The sequence below is a fragment of the Sorex araneus genome, chromosome 4, assembly GCF_027595985.1.
Source record: "Sorex araneus isolate mSorAra2 chromosome 4, mSorAra2.pri, whole genome shotgun sequence".
Classification (NCBI taxonomy): Eukaryota; Metazoa; Chordata; class Mammalia; order Eulipotyphla; family Soricidae; genus Sorex; species Sorex araneus.
The window spans coordinates 87,350,699-87,376,988 of NC_073305.1; the positions used below are offsets into that span (position 1 = coordinate 87,350,699).

The 26,290-nt window shown below is 53.6% G+C and overlaps 1 protein-coding gene across 1 annotated transcript in view; it reads right to left on the bottom strand.

The window, feature by feature from the left end:
* The window catches only part of TRAM2 (translocation associated membrane protein 2), a 73,555-nt gene extending 55,256 nt beyond the window's left edge, over nucleotides 1–18,299 (bottom strand). Inside the window, exon 1 of the mRNA XM_004605855.3 lies at nucleotides 18,109–18,299. Coding sequence (XP_004605912.1) covers nucleotides 18,109–18,228 — 120 coding nt within the window. The 5' untranslated portion in view covers nucleotides 18,229–18,299. The remainder of the gene's footprint in view (nucleotides 1–18,108) is intronic.
* Nucleotides 18,300–26,290: the final 7,991 nt, after the last annotated feature.

Consider the following 26,290-nt stretch of genomic DNA (forward strand, 5'->3'; position numbering starts at 1 on the left):
CAAAACCAACCAAACAAACAAAATGGGTATCTGGGCTGGAATGGCTGCACCAGAGTGAACAGATCAGACAGAATTGTACTGGTGGGGGATGGAACCCGGGTCCTCAGGCATGCGCAGTGCACATGCCAAATGCAGCCCCAACGCCACAGGAAAAGAGCAGCCGTGGAACTGACATTCAGGAATCTCTCACACGGGGCCTCCTGTGCCTGAGAGAGCTGTGCCCACAGCACTGGGAGCACGCCATCCCTCCCCGGGCTCAGGAAGGTGGCCCAATTACCTTCACTCCCATTTTCCAGATAAGAAAACTGGGATACAATCAAGTCACTTTATCAGGTCGGCGAGGCAGGTTCCCATGGTGCGAATCAGGCAATGAGGATGCATGCAAAAGCTGCTCTCCCGACCTGGACACAACCTGGCACCCATGAATCCAGCATAAAGGTCCATATCTTGGGAGGGCTCAGACAACTGCGCCTGAATACCTACCAATCTATTTTTCAGGGCGGGGCCGCCTGCCAGTGAATCATCACAATAAACCTCCTTCTCTATACGGAGCTCTCTGGACCGTACAAGAATGCCACGACTGTCTCTCATGCTCCAGGGGTTTCCATGGCAACACACAAACCCCAAAGCAACCTGAAGCCAGGCCTCTGCAAGCTGCTGGGTTTTCCACAGGGCCGTTGTCTGAGACTCTGGCCACGTCACCAGGGGCAGTTAGGAGAACCAAAATGGAAGAGGCACCGAGGAGTGACAGAGGCATCGTTCCTGGACGGAGCTGGGCTTGCGGGCTGTGGGACAGTGTGCTTAGCTGCATCAGGACGGGCCGAAGGTCGAGGTCGACTGTATTTGGGCAAACCATCTATTGGAGGTTTGGTGGAGGCTCTGGATGGGGCGGCACCCTCTCCCTCTCTGCCCTGCCCAGGTCACTCGGGCCTGGAGAGACACTGGGCTCTCACATGGGAGAAACCACTGTTCCCTCCCCCCAGAGGGTGTGGGGGTGAGGGAATGCCAGCAAAGGGCCCGAGGGAAGCCCAGTGCAGGAACCTTGGGCACTGGGTGGGAACAGGGCGAGGGGAGAGCCTCATGATGTGACCCCCACTGAACCAGGACACAGGTCCTCTCGGCCTGAGCAGAGAGTGTAACGGGATCAACTAAATACACATACTCTCAAATGTTTGCAGAATCCACTGAAATGAGTTCTGGGGAACTGGTTGCACAATCAGGGGAGCTGGCTTTGCACTGCTGAATCAGACACTTAACAAATAATTAAGACAAGTGCTTGGGGGGTGTGTTTTGGGGGGTGGGGACAGAGAGCTAGTACAGCGGGAAGGGCACTTGCCTCACAGGTAGTCGACCCAGGTTCAATCCCTGGCATCCCGTACGGTTCCCCGAGCCCACCAGAAGTGATCCCTGAGCATCGATAGATAGAGCCTGGGTGCTTTTCATGTTTTGGTGTGGTCCATAAACAAAAAGCAAACATGAACAGTACTTTGGGATTTGGGTGCAGTACCAAGAACTGGATCCAGGGCCTCTCCTACTGAGCCACATTCCCGGCCCAAGACAGTAACTTTTATGCTGTACATATTTTGCCACATACAAGCAGGGGTGGGGAGGGTGCAATATGTATTACAGGAAAAAGAAATGGGAAGGGGAGGAGAATCATCACTTCTATTATTTGGTGCATGAAATTGAGTGGAGTGTGGGCTGAATCATCTAAGCTTAAGGAGAAAGGGGGGGAGGGGGCTTAAGGAGGAAACCGATCAACACTGAATCATGATTTCCTGAAACAAGGCCATAAACAGCAAGTGTGGGGCTCAGTCCATTGCTCCAGGCGTCCTAAGGGAGGAAGAATCAATACCGCATGTAGGACGTCAGAGTCGCAGTCCCCATTCCATCCAGGAAACCCTACCCCACTTGCCCCAACCAATCCCAACCAATGTAATCTACACTCACACACTCCAACCCCCAAAGTACTCTACACTCACACACTCCAACCCCAACCAATATACTCCACACTCACATACTCCATCCCCCAATGCACTCTACACCCACACACTCAACCCCAACCAACATACTCTACACTCACACACTCCAACTATAACCAATGTTCTCCACACTCACACACTCCAGCCCCAACCAATGTACTCTATACTCGTACACTCCAGCCCCAGGGCTGATGTACTTCTCCTTTAAAAAAGGGGGCAACTGCCACAGAGGTCAGGTGGTGTGGGGGGAATGGATGGCGGGGAGGTGGGGAGGGAGGGATACTGGGATCATCGGTGGTGGAGACTGGGCACTGGTGGAGGGATGGGTACTCCAGCACTGTATGACTGAAACACAAGCACAAAAGTTTGTAAGTCTGTAACTGTACCTCATGGTGATTTACTAATAAAAACTTTTTTAATAAATAAAAAAGGGGGCGAGTGAAAGCTGCTCAGGAACCACCCTTTGCCCCATACAACATAGTGGCAGGAGGCATTATTAAATTCTACTTGAAAAGGTGTGAGAAATGCTGGGTGCTACTTAATTTTTTTTAAGCTCATACATACATTATTTGGGGGAATATTACTTAATGATGAAGAATGAACCATTAATGTATGCTACAAAATGGACAGATCTTAGATACATGCTAGGTGGGGTTGGGGAGACAGCTCAAAGAGCTTGAACACATGCTCTGCAGGTGGAAGACCCAGGTCCAATCCCCAGCACCACACAGTCACCCCCAAGGAGAGTCAAGAGTAGTCCAGGTCTGGTTCCCCAAAGAAACAAACAAACATGGTAAGTGAACGAAGACAATCACAAAAAGGCCATAGATTACATAAGACCACGTGCAAGAAATGTCCAGATTAGGCAGAACCAAGGAGGCAGAAGTAGATGACTCAGGACGGGGGAGGGTATGGTAGAAATGTGCTGGGTCAGAGAACAGTGACAGCTACAGACCGCAGTGAACACATCTGACAATCACTGACTAGGCGCTGCTGGGCGGGGGCCCCTATCCAGAGCCGAGACGCACAACAAGTACCATTTAGGTCTGTGTAAGTACACTCTACAATGATTACATAAAAACAATGAATTTCTCAGAACGCATCCCCATCATTAAGCAGGGTTACAGAAACTATATCTCAATTAAATGTGCAAATTGTGGGCTGGAGCAACAGAACAAGAGGTAGGGCGGTTGCCTTGTAAGAGGCTGATACAGAGTTTGAACCCTAGCACCCATCATGGTCCCCCGAACTCACCAGAAATGATCCCTGAGCACTGTCAAGTGTGACCCCAAAACAAAGCAACAAAAAAAAAAAACTAAAAGTAGAAAAATAATGTTTTAAAATGTGCAAATTGCTTATTAACTGGTACTACCAACAGGACAGCTGTTGAAAACTTGGACACCTGAGACAGAAGCAAGTCTCCTGATCAGGCAAAGAAGAGCTTTCCAGAAAAACAGGGCTTGTGGCCGAGCAAAAAGCAGAAGAGTGTCCTGAGGGGGGAAATGTGTCTGAGGGGCCAGAGAGAGAAAAATACAGGGACGTGATAGGTGAAGTAACCAACAGGGAAGAGCTGCATGACCCAAAAGCACCCAACAGTGCAATTTCTGAAATCTGACAAGTCACTGGTCCTGTTTTATGTTCGGGTACTGTGCTGGACCCTGAGAAGCGGGGAGTAACATACTGCTTTTGGTGTGTCTCTATTTTCATGGCCATGTGCTACACAGCCGGTGGCAGATAGAACCCTTACTTTGAACCTGATATTTAAAAAGGACCAAGGCAATTTGTCAGTATCGATCAAAACGACAAACACACTTGTACTTGGACCCCATCACCCCGCCTCTGGGAAAATATCCTACCAGATATGCTAATATAGGTATAAGATGATGTAAATATCAAGTTATTCATTGCAGCATTGTTGGTTAGAGCAGAAGATTGGAAACAACGCAAGTGTCCATCAAAAGGGGACTGGTTAGATGAGAAACAACGTGAATGGAGCAAATCCTGTGTGCTGACCTGGAAAGATCCTCAGGATATATTAACAGTTGGCTGGGAGCAATACACTGTGGATAATCCACTTCAGTGCTTGGGAGGCAGGAATATATATTAGCTGCATATCATCTATGATATACTGATAGATACTTGCATTTATATACACAAATTGGAGAAGGATACAGAAATGAATAAAGCAATTATCTGGAGGCAGAGGAAGAGAACTGGGTTAAGAAAGGTGGGGGGTGGGGCTAGAGCGATAGCACAGTGGGTAGGGCATTTGCCTTCTACACGGCCAACCTGGGTTCAATTCCCAGCACCCATATGGTCCCCTGAGCACCCGGACACGTCACCCAGTAAAATCCCTGGCGGGGCTGCTGGGACCCCTGGCAGCACCATCAAGTGTATGAACCCAGACATCACAGTAATGGCACACAACAACCACAGAATGCAAAGGAAGCGGCGGGGAATAAAGGTGAAAGTGCAAGGTTCTCAGCTCCCCAAACTCCTGGGCACCACTCACCAAATACCCGAGAACCCCCTCAAGAGACAGCACAAAGAGAAAAGCTGGAGGCCACCTCCAGATGCGGCAGAAAGGCAGCTCCTTCTACACATTCTGGGCCATCCTCTGTCTGCCCATACCTGCTGGGAGCTGGGGAGCTGGGGAAATGTGCAGCCACTCCTTCCTTTGGAGGTGCCCCCGGCCCTAGGCCGGCTCTGATCCAGCCATTCCCACACTCAGAAGTCGCCTGTGGGACAAAGACAAACGAGCCCCAAGACCAAGTTCCTCCGTGGACCAAACCTACCGGTCCCGACTCACCCGATGCATCTTCCTTCACCCCCACACTAGGTCGCCAACACGGAGCCACCTGCCACACCCCCTGAGCCTGTCCCATGCAGGCCTGTCCCCACTCTCACTGCCACCTCCCGGGGGACTCTCAGCTCCAGGACAGCACAACTTTCACCTTTTCATCATCTCCCCCCTCCTCCCCGCCACCCCCTAAGCTCCAAGAGCCCCAAGAACAGCGCCCAGCAGCGCCCTCATGCCTGGTGTGAGTCAGGCAGAATAAATAAACGAGAGGACGGGAAGGAGGATGGAGGGGCATAGGGATGGGCTCGGAGCCGGGGTGGAGCCTGGACACACGGGAGAGAGTGGGACGGACAGGACAGAGAAGGGCTGGGGGCCCTGGAACAGGATGCAGCCACATGCCATGACGGATCGGGCGCCCAGTGAGGAGCAGAGGAGGTGGTGGGTGCTGGCTGGTCACCTTTGGGGGGCTCTGGAGGAGGGCCCGGCTCTGTGCTTGAGGGCCATGCGGGGGCGGGGGCAGTCAGCTGGGAGGAAGACAAGCAGAGACAGCAGAGAGGCTGCAGCCTAGCTGGGTGGCTCCGTCACTGACCAGGAGGCCAAGGGCCTGGGCCCAGCTCAGAGGGAACAGGGACCGTGGGCAACTGGTGAAGGGAAAACCAAGGGCACTTGGGGACCATACACGGGGGCCAGGGACAAGTGGGGGGCTGCAGGTTTCCAGCCATCACCCATTTGTTTGATTTCCCTTCTGGAGATGACACGAGCCACAGTCACTCATGGATGGGGAGGCAGAATAATAAAACTGTGAGTGACCCCAACAGGCCTCGATGAGGCGGCCCCCAGGTGTTTAACTGGGTTGCTTGGAATCAGATGGGGCGGAGTGGGGGGTGCAGAACTGCATCTGCTCCTGGAGTGTCTGGCTAAAGCAGGAGCTGGAAGGTGCGAGACCCGCCAGCCAGTCCTCAAGGCCAAACACATTCCCGGGAGGGCGGGGGGAGGCTGGAGAGAGAAAGCATGCGCCCCACAGCACATGAGGAAGGGGGTACCTGTGTCCCTGTCCCCAGCAACCAGGTGGTCGTCCCCCACCCCAAGAACAGGCGCCCCTCCCTCCCTCCCTCCAATGCCACCTCTGCTCACGGAAACAAGAACAGCTTCCTGAGGTCAGTCGGGGCACCAGGAGGCAGGCCTGGGCATGGGGCACAGCTTCCTGAGCTCCAGGAATAAAAGTGGAAAAAGATGATGCGTTAAGGCTAGAACTTCAAAAAACAAAAACAAACCCAGATCCTATCAGATGTTTAAAGAAAAAGAAAAAAATGAGCTTTTGAAGTACAAAGGGCAGTTGCAGAGCAGAGGGCAGGGTCCTCCTTCTCAGGCTAGCCTGGGCTCCAGCCTCGAGCCCACACCCACAGTCGCGGGCCACGTCCCTGGGCCACAGGCACTGGGAGATGGGAGGCCCGACAGCTTCGGGGCAGAGTTTCTGAACCAAGCCCGGGTTCAGCTGTGCAGGTTCTGGGGCACTGCGGGTGGAGACAAATCTGGGGTGAAAGGCTGCTGGTCACAGGGAGGGTGTGGTACCATGTAGACTAGGGCCACACTCACCCCATCTCCCACCTCAGCCTCCATGTGGCCTCTGGGGCAAAGGGAGGCAGGTCCCTGCCCTGTCCCCAAAGTCTCCACAGCCCGTCCACAACTTCTAGGAAAAAGCCCAACCCCTTGGCCTAGCTCTGTGACTGCCACCACCTTTCCGCCCCCTCTGCCCCCACCATGCCACGAGCCTGCTGAGCATCCCAGGCCACGCACCAGCCCTGCCCCCCTCACCTCTGCCTTCAAGGGCAGCTGCTAGGCTTCCCACTCACCCCTCTCCTAGGCTAGAGGCCCTGCCACGCCGCCCAAAAGGTTCCCAACAAACTGATCGTTCCCCAGAGGCCACTGCTATGTACTGGACGCAGATGGCCAATGCGTCCACTCCACCAGAGAGTCCGTGGGCGAGTCACGGCTCTGGCGGGTCATCCCGCACCCCAACCCATCAGCAAGGCCCTTTCCCTGCCCCTAGGCTGTGTCCCCTTTGCCTCTGGGTCTCCGGCATCGGCAGCAGCATGTGGCATGGAAGCAGCCGTCAGGCTGGGTCTGCAGAAGACGGACTCAGAACTGGCTCGACCCAGACTCACCCCCTCTGCCAGCGGAACCAAGGAACCCGGAGGGTGGCAGTACCTGGTGAAGCCATACTCAGTGACAGCTGCAGGATAACGGGGGGTGACCTGCCAGCGACCACGCGGCAAGGCATCAGCCAGCATTCCACTGGACCTGGAACACCGAGACCCGAGGGTTTCAAGGAGCAGTGGCTAAAAAGCGTCTCTCCTTTCTGCAGCTCTGAAGAGAGACACCGAAGAGTACGGGAAATACGGCAGCGGCCTCTCACGCCTGCGCCCAGCACAGAGTAGGTGGATTTAGTGAATGACTTCAAAGGAGAAAAAGAAAACTGTATGACCGGGTGGATGAATCGAGTTGAATGAAGATTACTTCCCAGGCTGGGTAAGAATGTCAAAAATGTCTCCTCCACACTTCCTGGGTAATAAAATGCACAGCACAGCAGACCCACTTTGCCACTGATTTCAGGCCTATAAAATTCTGACTTACCAGAAATTCCTGCAGTGAAATCATTCGAGATGGGCAAGTGTTTCAGATTAATGGTGCATTTATATATCTACCAAATAAAGGTACCATATGGGTACCATACATGTACCATGTGTATGCAATATACTCTGTGTACACATATATAATACTAGGCACTGACGCAGCCAATATGTACAAAACAGGCACGGAATAAAGGTCTAGGTATTGAAATTTAAATCATTATGAACAGAAGTCTGACTATAGGGCTTGCCCACCATTTTTCCCAAGAAACAGTAGAATAATCACGATTAATTACTGAACTGCAATCACTGCTAGAATTTGAAAATCTGCAGGAGCTGTGTGCTCAGGGGCTAAGGGCTGCGAGCTACCAGTGGGTTTGGGTTCCCCTGCCCCTTCTCACAATGCTAGCGTATCGAACCAGATTCACTCCCAGCTGTCAGCTATTCCTGGATGACCCAGCCCAGCCATGTCTGCCTTTTTTTTTTTCTGTGATCCAGACTGGAGCGATAGCACAGCAGGTAGGGTGTTTGCCTTGCACGCGGGTGACCAGGTTCAATTCCTCCGTCCCTCTCAGAGAACCCGGCAAGCTACCAAGTATCCCGCCCACACGGCAGAGCCTGGCAAGATCCCCATGGTGTATTCAATATGCCAAAAACAGTAACAACAAGTCTCGCAATGGAGACATTACTGGTGCCACTTGAGCAATTCGATGAACAACGGGACAACAGTGCTACGGTGCTGTGATCTGGGGACGAACCAGACTTGACACGTGTGGAAGTGAAGTTGTAGGAAAGGTTGAGGGAGGTGCCTGGGTATGAAGCTCCGAGTTAGGGCGCAGGTCTAAGGGCACCACCAGGCGCTCCCCGACCTCCTTGGCCTCCTGTTTCTCAGCTCTCTCCAGAGGATCTCCCACACAGGGGACCCCCACTCCCCCCGCCTGGCCGCAGTCTCTATAATCACCACCTTTCCCAAAATACTAAGAACAACAGGGAGCAGGGATTGGGGTTTTCCCCGCCCCAGGCTTTCCACCAATCCCTATACCTGTACGAGCACTTCTAGTGCTCCCCGTCACGCAGTCACCCCATTTCCTCGTAAGGAAAGTGAGGCACAGGAAGCTTAAATAAATAGTTCACCCAAGTTGACACAGCCAGGACAGGGTGCGTCTGAATTCCAACTCAAGCAGGCTGGGTCCAGGGTCATGATGGAGCCACCGCCAATCTCTAGCCCTGGACAAGCCCCTAAAGGACAGAGACCCCTTACAGTTTATTGCTCCAAAAATAAAGCTCTAAGACCCGGCGGCAAGCTGTGTGCTATCAGGCAGGCTATCCCACAGAACGCTCCGCGGTGGCTGAAAGCTTCTTGAGCTGGGCAACTGAGCACTTGAGAAGAAGCTGGCAGGATTGAGGGACTGCTTTTTCCATTTCATTTTAATGAATTTACCTTGAACGGGGGCTACTGAAGCCAGGCCACAGGTGCAGGCTACTCGGGGTCGAGTCAAACATCGAGGTGCTCGAAGCCTCGGACAGAATGGATCACGCCACTTGAGCGAGCTTCAGAAGAATCAGCCACAGATTCATCTCCTCACAGCGCCTTCCCCGCCCCCGTAAGACTTTTGATTCGGCCTCATGATTTTGTGGCAGCAAGCCTGCCATTTGGTCAGAGACACTGAAGAGGCCTCCAGGATGAAATGAGAAGAGAAGAGTATGAACCGGCTGGACAAAGCCTTAAAAATACTGGAGTGGAGGGGTGCAGGGTTGGGGGGCGTTGCAGGGGGATGCTCAAGGCCGATTATGGGATCAGGATTCAGAAACTGCATTCTCCCAATTCAGAAAAAAACTTTTTGAGAAACAAAAAGCCAGAGTGAGTGTCTGTGTGTGTGTGTGTATGTGTGTGTGTGTGTGTGTGTGTGTGTGTGTGTGTGAGAGAGAGAGAGAGAGAGAGAGAGAGAGAGGGAGGCTGCACCACCCCTCCCCCACACCCAATTCCTACCCTGGGTCCTGCACCTCACACCTCCTTCCCGGGTCCTTCTCACAGCCTGAGAACCGAAAATGTGAGAGAGAGACACGAGTGCACATTTCATGCCCACACTGGTGTGATAAGACAAACAAACAAGCAAAGAGGGAGCTGGAGATACTAAGGTATCTGCCTCGGATGCAGCTGACCTGGGTTCAATCCCCAGCACCCCATATGGTCCCCTGAGCACAGTGAGGAGTGATCCATGAGCACGAAGCCAGGAGTAAGCCCTGAGCACAGCTGGGTGTGATGCAACCCCTTTCCCCTTCCCCTCGCCCCCCACTCTCCCCCCAACACACAAAACAGTCATTACTCATGTCTTTCCACCTCGACATGCAGCAAGGGAGTCCTTGGCCGGTGGGTCAAAAAGCTGACCCTGTACAAAGTCAGACTACAAACCCCACACCCTCTGGGCTCCAGAAAAGCTTGATTCTGCTGGAGTTCTGAGGAATTCTTCTCAGCAGGAAACTGGGCATTGTGAGGCAGGCCCTGCCATTTCCTGCAGGACGCTGTTTACCGAGGACTGTTCCCTCAGGTTAGGAGCCCCCAGACAGCTCCCGACCCCACAGGAAAGGCTAGGGTAAGTCCCTTTCTGGCCCCTCAAGCCCTCCCCCGAGCCTTCTGCAAGGCTCTCAGCACTCTGGCCGCAGACCCCAGACCCCAGGCCCCCTGGATCAGAGGGAAGCAGGGATTCACTAAGCAGCAGCATTTCCCAACCAGGTAAGGAGGGGGACACTTTTAGACACAACATACCCATTCTCTGTCCTGAAGGTGGCACACTCCCTCCCCCCCAAGGCCAGCCAGCTTCCCAACAGCAGTAGGTCACCAAAAAGACTCTTTTTTAAAAGCCCATTCAAAAAAGGAAAATTATCTACACCTTATGCAAAAGATAAAGGGGAAAACTAATCAAATTCATCAGATTCTGTCCTTGCAAAGTTGAGGCACTTTATTAAGAAATCCTCATCCGGGACTGGAGAGATGAAAGTACAGCAGAGAGGGTGCTTGCCTTGTGTGTGGCCAATCAGGGTTCAATCCCCAGCACCCCACAAGGACCCTGGAGCCCATCAGGAGTGATCCCCGAGCACAGCTGAGTGTGGCCACAAAAGAAAAACAAAGAGGCCACAGCGACGGTACAGTGGAGAGGACGCTTGCCTCTCACCTGCAGCCAACCCAGTTCGATCCCCAGACCCCATACAGTCCCCCGAGTCCACCAGGAGTGATTTCTGAGGGCAGAGCCAGGAATAACCCCTGAGCACCACCGGGTGCGGTCCAAAACAAACAAAAAAAAAAAACAGAAAGGAAAGAAATCCTCGTTGAGGGGCTGGGAAGCTAGCAGAGAGGACTGGAGTGTGGGCTTTGCCCTCCGGAGGTAGGGTTCAATCCCTGGCACCGCAGGGTCCCACCACTGTCACTGGAAGCGACTTCCGGGCACTTAGCCAGTACCAGCCTCTGAGCATCAGTGGGTGTGACCCCCCCCCCCAAAGTAACATAAAGAGAGAAGCAGCACTGCTCTATGGCAGAACAACAGAGGAAGTCGTTCTCCCCAAAGAGGCCACTGTTGATCTCACAACACCCAAAAGAGACACGAGAGATCATCCCGGTGAGGTCTGCTGGTAAAGCTCTGGAAACCAGGGCTGGAGAGATGGCCCAGTGGGCTGGAGCATAGGCCTTGCACGCGGGAGGCCTGGGCTCCATCCCCAATACCACGAGGTGCCCCGGGAGACCCCGAGCACAGAGCTGTGTAGCCCGGAAGTGCTGCCGGAGGTGGCCCCCAAGCAGAGAGAAACTGTGCAAGCATTCTAACCACTCCAACCGCAGCCAAGGATTCCGTGACACTGGCTCTGCCTCGCGCTGGAAACCGCACGGGCACGGAGAGGCAGGCCTGTGGCCCTCAACCAGCATGCCAAAAGCTGTCACGTACCGCCTGTGCCGTCCCGGGAGGTTGGGGAGTGACCACCATGCTTGTCCTGCCCATAACCCGCACTCGGGGTGTGAGGTCTCGACTCGACAAACCTCCTTCCACCAACAGCGCTGGCTTCAGGCCGGGGGGCCGACCGTCGCCTGCCGTCTGCCTGCCGATCGCTGCACCTGCCACTCAGATCAAGTTCAAGACCTGCCTCCTTGCCACAAATAGTTGCTCAGCGCGAAGCTCCCCCGCCATGACCCCTCTGAGGACAGGGGCTGCACTCTCTTCACTGGCATTTCCAGGACTCAACCTGGCCCACCGCAGGCACCTGGGCACGCACGAGCAGCTGCCGCATCAACAAACAAGCAGAGCACCTCCCTCTCCAGGCTTCTCTACGTGCACGGGCACTTCAAGGACTGCCCCAGCTCCCGCCGGGCAGGTGTGCAGAAAATGCGCTGGTGAAGAGGCCACGGGCTTCACCAGGGACTGTCACTTTGCCTACAGGTAGTGCCCATTCACCTCTGAGTGGTGCTCTCTGTCCTCTCTTTCAGGGAGATGCAAATTCCAAAGGCTATGGGCAGACAGAAAAAAGCCTCCAAGGGGAACAACTGACCCACCTCTGCAGACAGACACAGACACTGCTTCCAGGTAATAAACAGATTCCACCCAGACAAAGGAAAACAAAGCCGCCTGCGGCCACATTCCTTAGACGCCCCATTCACGGACACACCAGGGCTGAGCGCTAAATGCGAGCCAGACGCTGGCTCTGGCGGGCTGGCGCGACTCTGAGCAGGGGATGGTCCCTGGCCAAGACTCTCCTCTGGAAGCCAGGCCCTGGATGGGTATGACAAGCCTCATAAACCATCCAGATTACAGGGTGAGGCTAGTAAAGCATTTCACAGATGGAGAGCTCTTGCCAACCCCTCAAGACAAACGAGGGCGCTTGCAAGAGGCGACGTGGCCCAGGCAGAGAGAGGCACAGCAGCACCTCACCTCCGGGGGTGGGGGTGGGGGGGATTCCACAAACTCATGGAGGGGCTTGGGAGATGTCAGACACCCCACACCCACCCCTGCCCCAGACTGGTGACTTTCCCTCTACTGCAAAGCTAGGAGCCCAGGGAAACCTCCAGCAAGCAGAGGGACTTGCAGAACTCTGCACCCATACGGTCACTCCCCAGCTGGCCCGCGAGGACGTGGCTAGGTCTGGCGCTCTGCTTCGAGGCGTCTGGGACAGCTGAGAGGAGCAAAGGGCAAGGACCCGATAAAGGTCAGCTCTCTGTATCAGAAACCTGGGTAGGAGTTCGTTCTCTCTCTCTCTCTCTCTTCTCGCTCTCTCTCTGGCTCTCTCCCTCCCTCCCCTCTCTCCCTCTGTCTCTCTTTCTCATCTCTCTCCCTCTCCTCTCTCACTCTCTCCTCTCTCCTTTTTCTCTCTCTCCCCTTTCTCCTCTCCCTTCTTTCTCCTCTCTCCTCTTTCTCCTACTCTTTCTCTCTCCCCCCTTTCTCCTCTCTCTCCCTCTCTCTCCCTCTCTCCTCTCTCTCTCTTTCTCCTCTCTCTCCTCTCTCTTTCTCCTACTCTCTCTTTCTCTCTCTCTCTCTCCCCTCCCTCGCTCACTCCCCGCCTCCTTCTCCTTTCCCCTCTCTTGAATCAGTAGGTTCCAGTGGATACCAGATACCCGGCTCTGGAGGGAAGGCTTAAGAGATCCTATCAGGAAAGGTTCCCACCGAAGCCGGCTCCCAGTACTCTGGCTGATTAGAAAGCACTCCTGCAGCTGGAAAACTCGAATCCGGTCTGATCAACCCTCTGGCTTCGGGTGTGTATTGGGAGGCACCCGGCTCTGCCCCAAGAGGGGTTTCTAGGGCCTCTGCCCATGAAGCAGTAGATCAAACAGGAGCACAGGCCTGCGGATGAAAAGGGGGAGGGGGGACGGGCAGTTCTCACCATAGCAACACGTGCTACTTGCAAACCCCCCTGAGAACCGAGGGAGGCAGGGTTCTGGTGCCGAGCGAGCAAGAGAAAAGGGGCAGCTCGTTAGCTTGCGAGGCCCGTCCCTCACGGTCTTATACTCGGCCACAAAGCTCGCCGTTGGCAGCACTCAGATTTGCCAGCACCCCCGGCCCCTGTTCTAATGAGCTGGATGTTGACTGTCCCTCCTCGAGCAGCTGGGGGGCCAGTGGGACGAGGAGAGAGACGTGGCCCCTCTGGGGAACACCTCAGAGTGTCTCGGGAAGTCCCAACAAGGCTGCAGCACCGCTGAGACAACCAGCAGCAAGAGTCCTGCCAGGGCCTCAGAGACCGTCAAAGTCAGTGGCGCCCGTGCCAGGCCCCGTACCAGCATGTGTACACGCATCTGTCCTCCTCCAGCGGGGGGGTGAGTAGGGGGGAAACAGGCTCGGCCACCAGCCAACACTCCCATCCTGGGTATCGTATTTTCACTGCAGGAAAAGCAGCAGCTTCTCCTCATGCCCATCTGTGCCTGGGGACAGAGTAACACGCGGGGCTGCGTCTGGAGAGAGGGACATGCCATAGCCTGGATCACGGCTGCATGCCTGTTGCAGATCCGAGCCCGAAACAGGAGCAGCCAAGGGGGCTCCCGACCGAGTTCTATGAAATGTCACCACTGGGTGACCACAGGGAGAAAAGGAGGAAGCAAGAGTGAGGAGCTGCACAGGCTGGCAGCCCTCGTTTCCATGCCCTCAAAGTTCACTGAAGGAGGATGCAAATGCCCCCCCGCCACCAAGTTGGTGCCAGCCCCACACTTCTTGGTATGAACACCATTGAGAGAATTGCTTGCTGACACCGTTATCAAGACTGGACTGGCTGTGCTGGGTTGTGTGAGTGTGTGTGTGGGGGGGGGGGGGCGGTGAGGGCCACAGAGCAGGGCAGTCCGGGGCCCAGAGAACAGGAGAATGGGAGGAGAATGGGTCCATCAGCCCCATCTCAGCCAGAGCCACTCAGACAGCAAAAGGCGGCCCAACCCCAAAGCCCTCGGGGCCCTAAACTCTTCTGGCACCAGAGACCAGAGACCCCTCAAACCCAGGACGGGAATTCAGAGACATTGCCTTGCTGGCAGAGTCCGCAAACGGGCTTTCGCCCACACAAACAAGATTTCTATCTTGCAGTGACATCCTAGAGGTACTGTGTCCATTACCTCCTCACTCTCCGGCGAACCCTTTGGCTCGTTCCCTGGTAGTAAGGAGAGCCTTTTCTCATTCCTCCGCGTGGTTCCGCTGAACGGACAGAGCAAAGGGACAGGGAAGAGGAGGCAGCCTTCAAACCTGTCTCTCCCTCCCTCTCCCCCACACACACAGTCACACACACACACTCTCAGACCGGTCTCTCGCCCTGATGGTAGGTCAAACTACTCCACCTAAAATAGGTCTGAAGGACCCAACTGTGGGTGGAAAAAAAGCTCCCCCTTGCACACCCTCTCCGGAAAGCAGAGTGAAGAGAAAGCTGGAAGGGAAGGAGGGGAAAAGAAAGCGCCACATTCCTGACATTTTTTAGCCAAGTGCTGTGGCTGCACAGAACAGCTCCATTCCAAACAGCCTGCGGGATGGGAAAAAAACCTGGGTTCAGGGGCAAGAACCTGGCCCCTGCTTCGGAAGGGGAGAAGGCATCTGAGGATGCCCCCCACCACCACCACATCTAAAGGGGGGAGGGGTGCACTCTTGTCTGTGGAAGGAAGTCCCCACCGCCCAGGGGACAGAAATGAAGTCCTGGGCCAGGGAGGAGAGTGGCTCTAAAGTCAGGGAGTGAGACAAGGGGCCAGGCAGGGAAGAGCCCACTGAGGATGTGGGGCCGTGACAGCTCCTGGGCAGGGCTGGGCAGGGGACCCCAACCAGGGGAGCCAGGGGAACTGCTCTTTTGTGACAAGAAATCAGAATTTGAGTTCTCCTGACTCAGCTTCTGAATGAAAAAATCCTAGCCCCATCCCCGTGAGAAGCCCAAGAAGCCTGAGCCAAGCCCTGATGTCTTCTCCCTGCCTGTCCCCCACCCAGCGCCTTCTCCTTCCACATCCTTCTCTCCTCAAGTCGAGGAAAAAAGTATGTGGAATGCAGCTGCATCACAGGAGCCCCTGCCTACGCCCCACCCCACGACGCAGACCAGCACCCGACCTCGCTATCATCACAGAAGTCCTGCACCAGCTCCATTCCCCACGCGAAGGCGTCCCCGTGCATTTCTCTGAGGTCTCTAGAAGGCATGGGCGAATTATGCCCCTCTTTGGCAGGGAGGACTGAGTTCCCAGGTCACCCCCCAGACACACCTGTCTCCACAGCAGTTACGGGGCGTACAGGTAGAGCTGAGGAGGCTGTGTCTGACACAGCAGGACACACACCCGTTTACACCACAACAGTGAGGAGTGGCCCTCTGGCTCCCAGACCACCACAGCAGCCCCCCACGTACACACGTTGCTCCTTGGAGATATCTTTGAAGAAATGAGACAATGTGCAAGCGTGCCCAGAAACTGCCCTCACAGGTCTGAGGTTCTAGAGGAGGAAGGAGGGGAGAAGGCACCTGCAAGCATGCCAGCTGGACCATCCCATACATCCCAGTCCAATCCCAAGATGGGAAGAAGAAAAGGTCAGTTTGGGTTTTTTTTGTTGCTGTCGCTGCTTTATCCCCTCACCTCGAGCCTTTCTCTTCTGTCAGAACCTGGCAGGAAGGCTCCTGGCCCTTTTCTATGCCCACAGCCCAACGTTGCCCGTTTAGAGCACGGAACGTCCCATTAGATGAGAAGTCCCCACTCCCCAGAGACAGAAATGAAGTCCTGGGGTCCGGGGAGGAGAGTAGCTCTAAAGCTGGGGAGTTGGACAAGGGACCAGGCAGGGAAGGAAGGACTATGCTCCAGCCCCAGGAAGCTCTTTTCAAGGAAAAGATATAATGCAGGTCAGGTCGCAAACCCCACAGAAAGGCCACACACAGGGACGACAGAGCCATCAGGCTTTGCAAGAGACCTGGCAGCAGCACGGCGTGTGGCTATGAGGTCTAGGACCGGGCGGTCACGTGTGTCTTTCCAACCACACCCTCCGAGAAGGGTGACACGGCAGCAGGGCGTGAGGTCTCTAGGAACGGGAGCCGAGCAAACAGACTCTGAGGGCACGGGCTGCACAAACTCATTCTGCTCTTCCCTTACGCGACAACTACTCTTACCCCAAAGACTAACGGTGCTTCAGGGCCAAGGGACTTGGGTTTCACCTCAGCAGGATCTCCGTTAACCCTTGTGAGAACCCTCCATGGGAGAAAGATAAGTACTGAACCACTGGGAGCCAGACCCCCCAGAAAGGACGAGGAAGGACACAGGACCAGGACTAGGACTGGCAGACAAAAGCCCTTTCTAATAATTCCTAAGAGTTTAGGGGGAAGGAGGCAAGGAAGCTGAGAGACCAGGAGCAGGGGAACGCTACCAAACATTGCAAGGCAGACTCCAAGACGGGGCTCCCATTGACTTCCCGGCCACCCTGCAGATCCCAGCCTGAGGGCAGCTTCACTGGCTCAGGAAGGGTCTTGACCCTCTCAGTGAGGGGCTGTGGACCCTGGAGACCACCCAGAGGAGAGAAAAGCCAGGCGAAGGATCCCTCGTCTCTGAGGCTGGGTCACACAGCTTCCTCAGCCATCCCCGAGAACACAGATAAGGAAGCCTACGTGGCAGGGAAGACAAGGAGTGGCCTCGGAGGAGACCACGGGGGCAGGGGAGTATCGCTCACAGTATCTCACTCTTTAAGACAAGATATGCTGTGGAGGACTGGAGCGATAGGATAGAGGGTAGGGCGCTTGCCTCGCAGGGGCTGCCGGGGGTTGGGTCCCAGGCATCCCATATGGTCCAGGGCATCCCATATGGTCCCCAGTGCCCCAGCAGGAGCGATCCCTGAGTGCAGAGCCAGGAGCAAAGCCCTGAGCACCGCCGGGTGTGGCCAAAAATACAAACAGAAAAAAAAATACACTGTGGGGAACCCCATACTCAGAGTCACCCCATTCTTCCCATTGGTAACTGTCCCATACTTGCTTCCCTTGGGGGGTGGGGGGCTTTTGGAGTCTCACCCCAGAGGGCATACTTTAAACACAAAACACCAAAAAAAAAATAAACCCGAAAAATTCTCTCCTAGGAGACTCAACAGTTGTGGAGGTTAGACCCCCGTCTTCGACTCCCCCTGCCCCCCAGACTGTGAGACTCTACTAAGGGCAGGAGGTCACCGCTGTCCTGCTCGTGGCCCCGTAACGGAAAGAGAAGCGCGGGGGCCCGGGGCAGATGGATGAAAACGGCGCAGTGATAACGGATCTGGGAACACGGGTCTAACGGGAAAGAAAATCAGAGGGGGGAGGGGGTGCGGAGGGAAGCCTGCCAGGGGTCCCGGGGCGGACCCAGGACCCCCCTGGTGGCAAGTTTGCGAGTAAAGAGCGCAAAAGACCAGGACATCCTCAGGTGGGAGGAGGAAAAGCGGGGTCGGGGGCGCTCCCGTCGGAGGAGCCCAGAGAAGTCACAGCACGGCTCTGGAGGGGATCAGGGAGTCTCCGGGCACTGGGAAAGGCGCGGGTCGCGCCAGGGTGGCCACGCCGCCGCCGCCGGTTCGAGGCCAGGCTTGGGATTCGGGGCAGCAGCGGGAACTGCCAGACGCCGCGGGCACCCTGGGGGGCGGCGGTCCGGGAGCGGCGGGGCTGGGAGTGGTGTCCGGGGCTGGACACGGTGCCCAGAGCCGAGGGGGCGGGGGTGGGGGGGTGCAGATGACGCGCACGGCAGCCGGAGACACGGGGGACCCCCAACCCGGCTCCCGCTCACCTCGAACATGAGCCCGATGAGGACGCAGAGCACCAGGCAGAAGCAGATGTCCGCGTGGTAGTGGATGACGAACTCCTGGCTGAAGAGCGGGTAACTTTTCGTCCTCCTGCGGAAAGCCATGGCCGCGGGCGCGCAGCGGCCGGCCGGGCCCGCACACGCAGCGCGCGCCCACCCCCGCGCAAACTTGCCGAGCGCCGGCCCGCTCCGCCCGCCCCCCCACCCGCCCGCCGGCCCGCAGCGCGCCCGCTCCGCGCCCGCTCCGCCCGAGCCCGACAACTTCTGGGGCCGCCGGCCCCGCGCCCGAACCGCCCCCGGCCGCAGCCCCCGCCCCGCCCGCCGCCCCGCGCGCCCGCCCGGCCCCGCCCCCGCGCCTTAACCCCCGCGCCGCCGGCGACGGCGGGGGCGGGGCCGGGGCGGGGGCGGGGCCGAGGGCGGGGCCGATTCCGCTGCGGCTCCGGCTCCGGCGACGGCAGAGGCGGGGCCGAGGGCGGGGGCGGGGGCGGGGGCGGAGCCGAGGGCGGGGGTTGGGGCCGACTCCCGCGACGGCTCTGGCGGGGGGAGGGGTCGAGGGCTGGGAGCGGGGCCGGCTCCGTAGGCGGCTACGACGGGGGCGGGGCCTAGAGCGGGGGCGGAGCTGGCTGCGGCAGCGGCTTTCGCCCGGTGGGGGCGGGGCAAGGGCGGGGCCGAGGGCGTGGGGCGGGACTGGCTCCGGCTGTGGCGCCCGCTAGCCCGGGGCGCCGGGACCCGCGCTGCGAGGCCCGCCCGGACAGGAAGTGGGCCGGGGTCTGCCAGCGCCCGACGCCCGCCGCAGCGTCCTCGGCGGGACTGGATATGGTGCCCAGAGCCGAGGGGGTGGGGGTGCAGATGACGTGTGCCGCCGTGTGCGGGCGGGCGGCCCCGCGGGGGCCGAGAGCGGCGCGAGTTCAGTGACCGGGTGGGCGGGCAGCTTGCACAGCGGCCTTCGCGCTGGTCACCGCGCCCGCGCTCGGTAATAAAAGACTGGACGGCTCATGAAGGATTTCTAGCGAGCTGGGCGTGATTCAGAGCTGCAGGGAAACCAAAAGGAAGAACTAGCCCGGGGCGCTGCTCTTGCGCAGACCACGGAGGGGAACACTTAGCTCTGTAGTGCTTGCCGTTATAAATTAGTCTTGCACGTCTAGCTCCAAGTCTGCTTTCTATATCAACGGGAAGAGATGGAGGAATAAACACCAGTGAGGGTGGGGGAGCCGCCCTCGCTGAAAGTTTCTGTTTAATACTAAATTGTATCAGTTCTCTTTGGGGGCCAGAAAGATAGTCCAACGGGTAAGACACTTTCCTTACACGTGGCCCACCCAGCTTCTGTCTTCAGCATCCCCTATGGTTCCCCCAAGTGATCCCTGAGCGCAGAGAAAATAGTTCTATCTTATTCCTACTGGTCATGAAGGGGCAGCTAGTAATCATTTTCAAGAAATGCAAAAATACAAAACAAAGAACTGTACAAGTCCCAGTCACTTCATTAGGGCCACGCTTCTTTAAAATGCTTCGTTAAGAACGAGCTCTTTAAAGTGCAATGAAGCTTGGCCAATACTGGACTCACCTGAAATATCTAGATAGATTTCATATCTATTTCTCAACCTTTTCGTGGTTATTAGCAGTCTTTGGTCTTTAACTCCTATATTGGACTCAAGGAATGGGAAAGTTAATACCTACATTGAACTAAAAATCATCTCACTTCAAGTCTCACCTTTTCCAAAAGATGACCTTAGTCTTAGGAGGAGAAATAAAAGACCAAGAACTCTAGCACTTCTTAGTTTCCCATCGGTGAAATGATAAAAAAATTTTGGGGGGGGATCACACCCTGCAATGCTCAGGGGCTACTCCTGGCTCTGCACTCAGGAATCACTCCTGGCCGTGCTCAGGGGACCATATGGGATGCTGGGAATCGAACCTGGGTGGGCCACGTGCAAGGCAAACACCCTCCCCACTGTATCATCACTCCAGCCCCGAAATGGTAAAATTTTTAAACAATAAAACACATTAGATGGAACCATCTGGAACTGAACTTTGTAAGTCCAAATTGGACTATCAGCATTACAAATGGCTAAGTCCAGTGATTCCTCTAGTCTCCTCATGAGCAGAGTGGGATACTTACCTTTTAATACTAAGCACTTAGGCTGCAAGTCCTGAGAGGTAGTAAAACCTTCACATTTATAAATGGGGAGCCTAAAGTTAAAAAGAGGGCGCTGGAGAGAGAGTACAGAGCGTAAAATGTTTGCACACGGCCTACCAGGATTGTCTCCCTCAAAGACCCAACAGGGATGATCCCTGAGTGCAGAGCCAGGAATAAGCCCTGAGCAGCACCTGGTATGGCCAGAAACAAAAAATAATTTATTAAAAAATTTTTTTTTCTTTTCAGGTCACTCCCGGTGATGCACAGGGGTTACTCCTGGCTCTGAGCTCAGGAATTACTCCTGGCGGTGCTCAGAGGACCATATGGGATGCTAAGAATTGAACCTGGGTCGGCTGCGTGCAAGGCCGCAGTGCAGGTAGCATACCCTACCTGCTGTGCTACTGCTCCAGCCCCTATTTTTAAATTTTAAATTAAAAAGATGGCTTGTATAGTTCGTACAGTTGTAAACTCTTGCTCTTTTCAAATATAATTGAACAACTAGAGGGTTCCTAGATGCACAGTTTGAAAATCATATGGAGATCCAGGGAGGAAGTACTAAATACCTACTTTAACCATGATAGTAATTACTTAAGTCCTAGTTTAAAAACCATCTTTAACTCCAAATGAATCTCTGACCCCTCTCATCCTATGATGAGACACCACTATACCAATTCTTTTATTTTTTGTTGTTGCGATTCCATGGTTTACAATACCATTAATGATGGTTTCTCATACACATAATTCCAACACCACACCCATCACCAGTATACCCACCTCCCTCTCCCAAGGACCCAACGTCCCTCCTTTTCAAACCCACCCCCACCAACCCCACCAACTCAATTGTGTGGATCAGTTCTCCTTTTATGTTGCTATCTTGCTGTGTATCTTTAAGTCCCACAAATCAGAAAGAGTATTATGTCTCTGTCCCTTTCTTTCTGACAAACTTCACTGAGCATGATATCCTCAAGTTCCATCCATGTTGCTTCAAATTGCATGAACAACCCAAATGCCCAGATACGAATGAATGAATGAATGAATGAATGGAATGGATGAATGGATTGCGTCTATATACCACAATAAGTTGTGGTATATATATGCAATGGAATACTATGCAGCTCTAAGAAAGAACAAAGCTCTACTGATGCTTACTTCAGACTCTCCCAACAATGTCCACCTCCTACCACACCAATCTTCTCAGGCTCACTCTCAGCCCAGTAGAAATCTATTGAGTACCTACTAAGTGCTAGAAAGTTAGTAGGATCTCTACTTTGTCTCTAGAGACAGAAGATATGAGAAATCCCTGTGTGGTAGTTTTATTTTGTTTATTTCTTTTGTTCATACATCCTGCAGTGCTTAAGTCTTACTCTGTGCTCAAGGATCACTCCTGGTGGGGCTCGGAGGACCAGAAGATATGCTGGGGGACTGAACCAGGGTTCACCTCATTGAAAGCAAGCGCTCTATCCACTGTACTACCTCTCCAGCCCCAATATGTGATGGTTTGAAAACAGGTCTTAGATACTCTTCCATTCAAGAGGTGCCAGTTCGTCTCCCCATCTCTGCCTTGACTTAGCGACTTACTTCTAATAGGTAGAAAAAAGATGCAAGTATGTCTTCCAAGGCTCTGTCCTAACAGGCACTTGGATTCTCTTCCTTCTATCTTAGATTATGTGCTCTGGAGGCAGCCAGCCAACCATGCTGTGAGGAAACTCAAGCAGCCATATGGGGGAGATCCATGTGATAAGGAATCGGGGTCCTTGCCAGCATCTATCACCAACTTGCCAGTTTTGTGTATAAGCCACCTTGGAAGTCGATCCCAGCCAAGTCGTGAGGTGACTGTGACTCCAGGTGACCTCCTAACGAGAATCTCACTGGAGACTATGCCAGCACTAGCCAGCTAGGCCACTCCCAAATTCCTGGCTCACAGCAACTGTGAGATAATTTTGAAGCCATCAAATCTTGGTGTCATTTGTTATACAGCAAGAGGTACTAATAATTCCACAAGATCTTACAATTTTGTTGTTGTTGTTGTTGTTGCTATTTGGACTGGGGGGAATGTGTGTGTGTGGTGGAAACATATCAATATTAGAGATGGGACCAAGCCATATGCAAGGTAAGTTCCTGAACCCCTGGAATATCCCTCCAGTCCCTGGAACCCACAATATTTTCAAAGAGAAGAAGGCAACATTACAATTCAGTGTGATGATGGTGACTTGTAAGAGGAACTTCAAGTATGTAAACAGTGAGAATAAAGAAAAATTACCTTGATTCTCTCTGAATCAAGAGCATAGAGAGGCAGATATTTGGACTCAGCTTTTATCTACAAGAATTTTACTGATAGAAATTGCTGGAGCAGGCTAGGGAGAGTACAGAGGTCAAAGCACTTGCCTTGCACACAGTCCGGCTCAGTTGGGTCCTGAAGGAGTGGCTCCTGAGCACAGAGCCAGGATAAGCCCTCAGCACAGTCAGGTGATGACCCGAAAGCCAACCCAAAAAATCTTTTAAACTTTATTCTATAAACAACAGGAAGGAACAGCAAGTTTCTAAGTATGACTCGGTGACTCAGTCTCTCATTTTATGTGTTTTGCTTGTGTGGTGGGAAGGGGGGGAGTGCCCAGTGGTCCTCCTGGAGGCTACCATGGATTAACCCCAAGGCCCTGCACTTACAAGCCATGTGCTCTGTCTGCCCTTTGAACTCTCTGACCCTTGAAATACCTTTTTATTTAGTGCTGTCCCCCACTGTCCATGTCATTCTAAGGTAAACTGTTTATTTCTCTGACCCCTCTGCAATCCCCAAACCCAACAAATTGAGCCTTAAAATGTTTGACATCATTCATCTTCCTTTCCCACTTGTCACGACCACTTTCATCAAGAAGTGTTTGCTTCCTTACCAGACAGTTAAAAATAGTTTCTCCAATGGTCTTCCTGACACCGCTCAGCCTGAAGGAAAATGGTCCTTCTCTAATGGCTGTTTTCTCTCTAATGACAGGGACTGGGAGTAGCTCACAGAGCTGGCGCCTAGTGTGGCCATCCCTGGCACCCAATGACCCCTCATGGAGCATCAGGTGTGGTCCTGGGAGGCCCTGAGCACCAGCCAGCCATGCCAGCAAAAGATCTGCAAGGAACTGTATGTGTGTGTGTTGGGATGTGTGTGTGTTGGGGTGGATGTGTTTGTGTTTGTGTGTGTATATGTGTTTGTGTATTAGATACTTGACAGATCAGTGGGAAACTGCAGGGTTCGACTTAGGAAAATCAGAGTGAGAGGTACTTGGGCTTCATTTGCAGTGGGGCTGTTGAAGCCAGGAGGTTAAACAAGTGTCCCCAGTTGCTAGAAAAGAAAAGCCCAAGATCAGCAGAATCCTAGGGAATCCCAACAGGAGGCGGGAGGAAAAGGAAAAGGAAAAGGAAAGGGTGGGATGGAGGAAACGAAGGCTTTCGGCACAGGAAGGGTCTATCAGCCAGGAAGGAGGTAAGAAGCCCCTAGAGACAGGGGTGATAACCACAGAGAGCCCACTGTTCATTGACCATTAATGGAGTAGAAGAGAAGAAAAAGGAGGTGAGAGAGTAAGGTATTCTTTGAAGTTTGATAAGAAAATGGGAGGTGTGTGGTGTTCAGGGGAATTGAAAGGGAAAAGATATCTTTAAATTTCCCTTTTGAGATTGATAATGTTTGGAAGGGAGAAAGAGAAAGAGAGAGGGGGGAAAGATAGGAGCGCAATACTGAAAATACTGGAAATATGAGAGATCATAAATGAAATCAAGAAGGAGTCAAGGAGTCAATATCAGGAAGAAGTGGGAGAACTTTAAACTGGGCAAAGACTTCAGGATGGGTCAATTGCTTAGTTCCGCCTGGAGGTGGAGGAAATAAGAGCCTCTCACATTATACTTACTTACAGTTGCCCTTTGAGGAAGGCAAGACAGTTATTACAAACCCCTTCTTGCAACTCTGAGATACATGAATGGTCAAGGAATCACATAATTAGTGAGTAGTGGGTCTAGGACAGGATTCTCTCTGCTGGACCACACCAGAGCCTTTGGGATTCTAAACCCATGGTCCTGACCAAATAGATACTGTCTCTCCCTCTCTCTTTCTCTCTCCCTCCCTCTCTCTCTCCCTTTCTCCCTCTCACCCTCTCTCTCTTCCTCTCTCTCTCTCTCCCTCCCTTCCCCCCCCACTCTCATCCAGACTGCTAGACCAACTCTGGGTTGTTTTTTGGGTTTATGTGCTAATATTTTTTCAAATTGAGATTGGTTGCCTTATACCTTACATATTCTTCAATGTATGCTATTCCTGGTACATCAGTGGTATAGAGTATGAGGTGTCACACTCCAGGAATTCTAAAATTTTAAATAAGGTGATACAAACTGAACTTAAATGTTTAAATGAATGGCAACTTTGGGGTCTGAGGCATCTCTGCGGCTTGTTGATCTCTTCAAGATTTATTTTTGAGTCTCTGGATCATGGCCAGTTAATGAGCTTATATGATACCAGAGTCTGTTTGTGGGTGTAACTGCCAGGCTCCCAAAAGAACAGGGGGATGGAGGAAGGTTGCCCATGCCCAACTTCATGAGGGTCTGGAGATTTCAGTCACAAAAACTTTATACCTGGGTTTTTCAGCAGATCCATTCATCGATGAGGCTTGTCCAAGTTTGTGGATATTGACCATGAGTATGATGGCAATTGGGTTCTGGAGGTTTTCGGCTGCTGAGACTCTTTGAGGGCAGGTGGTAGGACACACCTGACCCCCTCTAAGGTGCCCTTAGATATGAGGTTCAGCCTGGTGTGGGATCTGGAGGCATCTCTGCCCTAACTGGTTGTTTTTTGGGTTTTGGTTTTGGGTGTTTTGTTTTGGTTTGGTTTTTGGGTTTTGGGTTTTTTTGGGGTTTTTGTTTGTTTGTTTGTTTGTTTGTTTTGCTTTTTGGGTCACACCCGGCGATGCACAGAGATTACTCCTGGTTCATACACTCAGGAATTACTCCTGGCAGTGCTCACGGGACCATACAGGATGCTGGTAATCGAGCTCTACCTGCTGTGCTATCACTCCAGCCCCCCAACTCTGTGTTAAAGTAGGGTCCATCCACCCCTAATGGTGCTCTAAGAGGCCTGGATTCACATCAGTTGTGCTAGACTCAGCAGTGCAGGCCTGACGGGGTGGTGCTATGGCTGGCAAGACCGTTCTTTGGTCTAGAAACATTGAGGCAGGGACAGTCAGGGTGGGGGCCATGTGGTGCTGAAGTTCAAACTCAGAGCTTCACACCTCCTAGGTAGATGCTTTCCACAAAATCTTTGGTTTCTGATATTTATGCCTGTGTTTCCTTCACAACGCCCTTCTTCCTAGTCCCTTTGCCTACAAAGTGTACGGCCAAGGATGTGGTTCAGGAGTAGAGTCACACCTTACATAAGAGAAATCGCAAGCAAGGAGCTCTTCCTTCACAAAGCTGGATGCCCTAAGAGGCAGACACACCACACACATCTCGTGCTGACTGCTCAGGTGAGAGCAGGTTCTCTCTGTGGCTTCCTTGATGTTTACCTCCTTTGGGTGATGTGAGTTTTCAGGGAAGAAATTCAACTATTTTGCCTCATCTCTACAGCCCTTAGCATGCTTGTTACTTATCTTTGAATAAAAATTGCATCGTAGGGGCCAGAGCGATAGTACAGTGGTGAAAGATGTTTGCCTTGCATGCAACTGACCCAGGTTTGATCCCCAGCATCCCATAGGGTCCCCCAGTTCCCACCAGGAGTGATCCCTCAATGGAGAGTCAGGAGTAACCCCTGAGCACCGCCAGGTGTGGCCCCCAAGCAAAACCAAAATTGCATTGTACATGCAAGTTAATCCTAGAAATCTTCACTCCGCCGAGATGTGATCTCGGGGGCCGCACGTGTGCAGCCTCACTGCAGCTGAACAGGAGGGGGGAAAGGCTTTTCTCTCTCGCCTTTTCCTTTGGGGGAGGGGAAGGGCGTGGCAACCGCCATATTATGAGGACCACAGATGAGAATTACAAGCTTGCAATGATCCAATTTCTGGAAGAAATTTC